At 40.8% G+C, this 8301-nt stretch overlaps 1 gene segment (V, D, J or C); it reads left to right on the plus strand.

The window, feature by feature from the left end:
* Nucleotides 1-2996, plus strand: part of LOC105820059 — a 70084-nt gene extending 67088 nt beyond the window's left edge. The window contains 2 exon segments of the C gene segment in view: nt 209-244; nt 2432-2996. Of these exon segments, the coding sequence occupies nt 209-244; nt 2432-2574 (179 nt within the window).
* The last annotated feature ends 5305 nt before the right edge of the window (nt 2997-8301 follow it).

The following is an 8301-nucleotide window of genomic DNA, read 5'->3' on the forward strand; positions in this document are numbered from 1 at the left end:
AGAAATTTTTATTTTACATATATTTATTTATATTCCACATCTTACCACCAATTATTTCAGAAGGCTTAAATAAAAGAGTCATATAGTAAAAGTAACAAATAAAGCATATATTTATTTATATACATATATATACACACATATACACATACACATCCTGTCAAATAATGGACATGAACAATTGACCAGTACTTGCTCTCATTTCTTCTAGTTGTCACCGCTGTTCCTTGTGTGCAAGATGAAAGCGGTAAGTTTTTGTGTTTTTTTTCCTCCTGATCATCTTAACTTTTGAACTTCCTGGAATGAAAAATCAGAATGGCTGGGTATTGCAGAAGAGACTGAGTATGATATTTTAAATTAGTCGATTATTTCCTAGGAGTCATATTAATATAGCAAACTGCTGCTTTAGGTGTGAGATGACTGCAAATTAGAGGGTACAGTGCTATGCTCTGGACTATTTTACCAAGTGGATTTCATTTCATCTCTCTTTTTTGTTTCCTAATGTCTGCGGAAAATATGCTACCAACTTGCTTCCAGATTTTTTTTTTTTGTTTTTTTTTGTTTTTAGTCTTTGGTCCTTGCTAGTAGCTAATAATAGGAACTAGTACTTACTGACTTATGAAGTGGTTTTTATACAGCAGGCCTTGGGCTGTGTTCTACATACATTTTCTTGTTTAATTCTTGTAACACTCCTATGAGTTAGTACAATGTTTTTTCTTCCATTTTGTAGATGAGGCAGTGAGCTAAAATGATTTAGGTCCCTTACGCATGTCACACAGCTAGATCTGGGGTTTCAAATCAGACTATGGTATGAACAGTTCATACACTTATTAAGTTCTCTATTCCTTCTCTACAATGTAGTCACATAGCAATAAATTCCAAAGCCAGGGCCCTGAGACACCATGGATATACTGTGGGGGTGGGCAGGTACACGGGCTTCAGAGACCACAGACTGGTCTAACCCTAGATTTTTTAATGATTAGTTGCATGGATATGGGTAAGTGACTGACATTTTGTGAGTAATGCTTTTCTCATCTTCCAGCTGAGAATAATTACACCAAACTCACAGTTATTGAAGCGACAAGGGCACAGATGTGAAAGGTCTGCCATAGGGCACCTCATTTAGCAGGCACAGAATCAGTGCTGGTTCTGGCCCTTTCTCCCGTCTATGCACAAAGCATGTGACTGGAAGCATTGGCTCCAGCCCTGCTCAACTTTGCTCTGTCCCCAGTCTCAAGGGGGCCCTGGATTTCAGCTGCCACACTACGCAAGGTGGGGCGGCAATAACACTTGATGTGACCAAGCACAGGGAGTTATGAACACATCACTTCTTGAGCTTCCTTTCCACACCAAGGCCTAATGTTTCTGAAGTTCCGACTCTGTGATGACAGAGCATGTAAAATGGAAATTTCCACAGGAAGACATTCAGCCTCATGTCTCATTGAGTAGCCTTTACTCACTCCTTGACATCACATATTTCTTGCAAAACTTCAAAGGATATTAAGTGCAGTGACCCAATAATATCATAGCCACAACGATAGACATTTAGGAAGGACAGGTGAGTGTGCCACAACCAACGCACAGCTCAGAGAATGTCGATTAACCACTTTATGGTATTTTTTCATAGTGCCCTCTTTACTAAAAGCTTCCACCCTTCTTGCTATAAGCACCACCAAATTTCCTTAGATTGCTCTCTTCCTAGAGAGAGATCTCTTCACATGCACAATTCGCAATGGCTCAGATGCTTCTATACCAGCAATTCAACTTTATGCTTAACCTTTTGATGTTTGGGGTGTTTATTGCACTTGCAACTACTAGTAGATAAGAATATGTTCTGTTCTTTAAAGTCAGGTTACTTGGGTTGCAATCTGGGTTCTGGCATTTGCTAAATGTATGTCATCAGGCAAATTCTTTCTCTCACTATCCTCAGTTTCTTTATTTGCAAATGGCAATGAACGGAATGTCTCTGTCTCTCTCTCATAGGTTGTTATAAAGATCAAATAAGATTAAAGATTTACATCCAGATATCTCAGAATAGTGTTTCACACTTAGTGGTTAATTAATATTATCTATTATTATTACAGACATATTGGGGGTGAAGAAATTGAAAAAATTCTGAAACATATTTATGACAAATATTTTTATTCACTGTTGTACTCATTCATTAAAAATGAAACCTTATTTTTAATATTTTGGAATATTCTCAGTGAATTCAGCAGAGGTTGTTAATCAACGTGCAAGCTGAATTATGAGTTGTCTTGCTCTTGGTTTTGAAGTTAGTGGTGGTAGTGGTATATATTTACTTTCAGATTTCAGTGGTCATGGGATGTCAGTTCAATGTAGATCATCAGAAATAAATGCCTGGGAACCCCTCCCCATTAGTATGTCCTGGCCTGCCAAAAGAACAGTGAACTAATTCAACGGCTTCTCCTAGATGAACTGTTGCTGCAGCTCACGAATACCTCTGCGTACTACACCTACCTCCTCCTGCTCCTCAAGAGTGTGGTTTATTTTGGGGTCATCGTCTTCTGTCTGATTGGAAGAACAGCTGTCTGCTGCAGTGGGACGAGATCCTAAGAGATCGTGGCACAAAGGGTTCGTCTTCTCTTCATCATTTATTGTCCCCAAAAGTGTCTGCTGAGGATCTAGCTGGGCTTGCTTTCTGGATTTGGGCTATTTTAGCTTCCATGTGTGTTATTCTATTATGTCATTATTTGGTGGTGGTTTTTCAAACCAGTGGCAAACAGAAAACTTCATCCTGTAACAACAGTGAGTTGCTCAGGGCAGCCTTTAGCACAACTCTCTCCGCAGTCTCCACCAGCACCTCCAGCCAACCCAGGTCATCACATCACGGCCTCAGTGTAGACAGCAGGCAGCTTCCAGCCTCACCCCTTAGTGCCCTACAGCCAGATAACCCCCAGAAAGCCTTCCCTCTACACACCCTGAAGCAGCCTTCTTTGCTACTGGAATGCTGTGCTTTGTTTTTCATAATAGGCACAATAAACGTAAACAATGAGAAGCCTACCTTTGTCTGTGTGTACTTTAATTTGATGCAATTGAGTTCAAAGTCCAAGGTAAGAAACAGCATAACAATCAGGCTATGAAATTATGTGTTGCTTGTAATAATGGTCCAATACCACATTTCTCATTTCTTTCCCTGAAATAGTGGTTTTGAATTCCCTTCGGGCACTGTCTCTAAGAGGAGCCACAGCCAATCTTAGAAGCCCAGTTGCTTTTCTTTTAAACGTCACCAGATTCAGGTTCTTTTGGTTTGGACCATTCCAGTGGCAACAGGGCACCATCTAATGACACTCGCACTGTGTGCAGCTTTGTACCAGTGTTTCCCCAGCATCACGTTTCCTGATCCTCATGTTATCCCCATGAGAGCTGCGTGAACACCAGGAAGGCAGCATGGCTGAGGGGTTAGGCACATGCACGTCCCAGAATGCCTGGGTTTGAGTCCTGGGTCTGGTATTCGTGTGAACTCCATGTGCCATTATTTCCTCATGTAAAGTGCAGTTATAGTGACCTGTCTCCTGGAGTTGCTGTGTGGATCAGATGAGTTAATAACGCTTGGTACAGGCAAGTCCTCAAGAGCATTGACTTGTACTGTTGGTCACTCTGCTTTGGAAACAGTAGGTGCCACACACACACACACACAAGAGCTGACAATGATCTCTATTCTTACCTCTCTGCAGAGAGGTGAGGTGGGATGGAAAAGGATCTGTGAGTTTCTGCCACTCACCAGGCAATCATGAGTCCTCTAGGAGCCCTTCCTATGGCCCACAGTTTATAGCATAGAAAGATTATGAGTTAATCTACCTACTTCAAGTAGGTAACTATTTTTTAAGTAATAGTTATTTTTAATTTTTTTAATTTTTATTTTTAGAGACAGGGTCTTGCTGTGTTGCCCATTAATTTCTTTAATTTTTATTTTTAGAGACAGGGTCTTGCTGTGTTGCCCAGGCTGGAGTGCAGTGGCATCCTCATAGCTCATTGCAACCTCCAATTCCTGGGCTCAAGTGATCCTCCAAACTCAGCCTCCCTAGTGCTGGGACTACAGGTGCATGACACCATGCCTGGCCATGAAAGACATAATTTAAAGCCAGGTCTCTCTGAACGCAGAGCCTATATATATATATATATATGAATATATAAACACACACACGCACACACAAATGCACACAGTATCATATGTCTTCCCTTTCACCCACTTTCAATTGGGAAAAACAAAAAAAAGACATGTCCTTTCTTTACCAAAGGAATCTTCCATGGAGTCAGGGAGAATTTTCTTAAGGACATGTGGGTACATTCATGTTTTCTCATACGTACACCAGGACACTGGTTTGTCACTAATTTTCCATTAGTCTTTCCCTTTGGCATAAAACTGTGATCTACTCTGGGATTACCATAATAGCTTCCCTGGTTACAAACAGGATAGAAATTCTGCCTTAGACTTGCTCCTGCTCTTTACGGGAGCTAATGAAACGGACTGCAAGTCCCAGCACAGCAGCACCGCTGACGCTGCTCTCTGGGCGTGTGGAGCCTCTGACAGCTCCTTCCACAGACTAGAGAGGCCTGGAGGTCGTCAGGATCCCCCCGGGGACACTCTGGAGTGTGCAGGTGCATTTCTGAGGTCGGAGGCAGGTTATGCGCCCCTGAGGGTCCAGCACTTTTCCACCACAGCACGACGGCCACATCTAGCGAGGCCACATGGTGTGGTGGGAGGAAGGGTGGCCCAGAAGTCACACTTCACAGCTAGTTAGATAGAGCCAAGGCTACTTGGTCTGTCTCTAACTAGCTGTATCATTTCTTCTTTACCATCTCACTTTGCCTAAGTTTATCCACCTTTAGAAGAATGTGTTCAAATGAAATAATTTCAGATTCTACCTAAAGTTACAAGTTCAGTGTCATTAACATCATAATGAAGTAATAACAGAAGTCACTTGTATAGGGCTCACTATGACCCACGTACTGGTCTAAGTACCTGTTAACTCATATAATTCTCACAGGAACCCTATGAGAAATGTACAATTATCTCTGTCCTAGAGATGGAGAAACTGAGGCAGAGAAGGCTAAGGAACTTCCCCACAGCTATTAGGAAACAAGGCTGGGACAGGAACCGAAGCAGCCTGGCTTTAGGAGCTCTGCTCTTAACTTCTCTATTACTTGCTCCTAGAGTGGAAACAGGTTACTTTTACTTTCAGTGAAAGCAGAAAAATGTCCTTCCTCATCAGGCTGAGAGCTGGTGACGAGAACTGCCCTTTACTTGTCCAGGGTTCCCTGCCCTGCTCCAATGCTGGTCGTGCAATTGAGGGTCATAGGCCACCTGTCCAGATAGTTCATGCTGGGAAGACATTTTACACTGGCCTCCTGTTTACCAACAGGGCCTCTGTGATTAAATCCAGAGAACATGAAATAAATACCCGAACATCAGGCCGTATTCACAGGTGTGCAATGGAACAATTAGGCAAAGATTTATACGATTCCACATAAACACTCAAGTAACAATAGTCATTATAGAGCTAGAGTACTGCATACAATTCTCAACTAAAAAAAAATAATGAAAAAGACTATAAATAAAACCTCCGCATACTTCTCAACACAACACAGTTCTCAAAATTTTCCCAACTATGGATTTCCTCCACTGTTTGGGAATTCCTTTCCTCATAGACTTCATTTTTTTGAAGACTTTTGATCTATCAATAAGGTCACAATTAATATCTGATTTTCTCCATTATATTAATCTAAGTCCCACAGAACTGCCCGTTAGAAATTCTAAGTAATAGGAGATAACCTGAGGTACTACACCTGTAGGATATAATTCAGTCAAACAGCTGGAATCTCAACATCTTCATTAGCCACGAAAACTTATCTGAGTAAATGCAAAATTTCCATCATGTTTTGTTAGGTGATTTTTTCTTAGTTTGCTTTTTCTGTTTTGTTTGAGTAATAGCAAGTACCTACCACTTAGCAAGTATCAGGAATTCTGCGTATAGTTTTCACTCTCTAAAGCCCTCAACTGCATCGCCTTGCAGGCATTACACTGGTTTCACTGATAAGAAAACCAGGTCTCAGAGAAGTTAAAAAATATTCCCAAGTTAAGCACTGAGTGAGTCCATATGATTCCAAAACTGTCTGACTTTAGACTGGCTGCCCTACCCGTCTACCCAGGGCTGTCCTTCAGGAGCCTTTATCACAGGCCAGACGCCGGGACTTTGAGAAAGATTCTTTGTTCATTTTAATGTGCAGCCAGGGTTGAGGCCAACAAGTGAGGGAAACAGCGCTTGAACCTCAGCTCTGCTGTGTGAGGAGCCGGCACAGAGCACACTACGCATGCGTGGAACACATTTCACCTGGGAAGTATTCCTACCATTTGATCCATCAATTTCCAAAGGAAACAAAAGATTTATGTGCAGGGATGTTTATTCACTATCACACTCTTTCAAACAGCCCCAAATTAACACAAAGGCCCATTCAGAAACTAATAAAGGATGTTATTTAACAGACCAATATACATCTTCAAAAAGTGTAGATTCTTTAAACAAATAGAAAATAATCAGGACATAGTGTTGAAACATAACATGTATAACTTGATCCTATTAAAATGCTAGATAAATAACATTGGAGCATTTACATGGTTCAAAAACACTCTAATTTTTATTCATGTAAACATGAATGTACATATATATCAATATATATATATATTGATATATATATTTCTTTCTTACACAGATAGTATGCATTGCTCTGCATTTCTCTTTTCATTTATAAATCCCAGGGCTCTTTTTATGTCAGTATATAGATACGGTTACATAGCTACAAGATAGTTCACTGGTAAAAATACTCAGTTCTCAGATTCATTTCCAATCTTTTGCTATTATAAAAAATGCTTAAATAAATAATAATATTTTTTGTCATTTGAACGTGCGCATTGGTGATTTTGATAGGTTTTCCCAACTTGCCCTACATAGGGATAGTCCTACTTTTGTTCTTCTCCCACACTGTATGTGAGAGCTCAGAGCGTGTTGCCAAATGTCGGGATTTTACTAATCTGACAGGCAACAATAGTATTTCATTGTGGTTTTAATTTGCTCTTCTCTATGAGTGCAGATAAACATCTTTTCATGTTTAAGGTCTATTTATATTTCTGTTTCTGTGAAATATCTTTTCCTGTCCTTTGACTATTTTTTCTATTGAATAATAACACAAGCATGACACTCATTGGTATGTGTGTGTATTTCTGCAAAGATATGAAACAAAATGTTCCATGTATAAAAGATCAATGAAAAAATAAGTGATTGTATATTTTTCTGTTTTGGCTAATGGATCCTTCTAAAATAAAAAGCTTCATATATTAGAATTAAAACAATAGCTTACTTAACATTGAGAAAGTCTTTTTGTTCATTTACAATAAGCTTATTTCTGTGAAACAAGTGCTTCTGGAAACCAAGTAGAGATTCCTATTTGAAAGCAAAATAAGACCAACCAGACTTGAGAAAGATTGAAGTTAATTTAGATCTAGTCCTTGATTCTCATGAACTGAGCAGACCTCTTTAGGGCAAGTACTGGCCTGTAGTTAGGGGTTTGGATTTCTGCATTGGGAAACACAGGAGCAAAGAGAGGACACTTGAACCCCTAAGAGCTTTGTGGGGCTGATATCACTGGCTGGGGTACTAGGCAATGTCTCCTGTGATTTCCAAGTTCTTAGGAACTTCCTTCCCCAAGTCAGCTTGGGCTGCCCTGAAGTTGGGCAGTGTAGGAAGGCAGCTGGTGGTGGTGGAGGGGGAGGCAGAGTGGGTGGCAGGAGGGCGCTGGTGTGGCTGGTGGTGTTTATTTTCTCAGGCTTCTTTTGTTTAAGTGCTTTGTCGAATGTGGTTGATTCGTGGAAAATGCTCAAAGTCAAACCGGCCCCTGCTGGTTGGGGCTGTGCAAGCGGTACCTAGGGTGTCAGAAGAGAAAACAGGGACAGTTAAACCACAACCAACTTTGCTCGCTTTCAAAAGGCCACGGCTAAAGGAAAGAAAATATCCCTCTTCACACATATGAGATTGCTATCAAACACACGGCATGCTGTGGGTAGGGTGGGCCCCCCGCATTTGACGTTCAAGCTCATTAGGTACTGTGTGATTTGGAAAGGTAATGCCCAGGATTGTTTGGTCCACTCCCAGGACACTGTCCTAAGGAGCAAAGGACATCTTGAAGCACTGAGATGATCCCTGACATCCCGCCAAGTATCTGTGCTTTTCCAAGGCATTTGATTTATAGATACTGGTACCTTTTGGTTTCACTTCCTCAATGTAA

The sequence above is a fragment of the Propithecus coquereli genome, unplaced genomic scaffold (genome assembly GCF_000956105.1).
Source record: "Propithecus coquereli isolate 6110/MARCELLA unplaced genomic scaffold, Pcoq_1.0 Scaffold502, whole genome shotgun sequence".
In the NCBI taxonomy this organism is placed as follows: domain Eukaryota; kingdom Metazoa; phylum Chordata; class Mammalia; order Primates; family Indriidae; genus Propithecus; species Propithecus coquereli.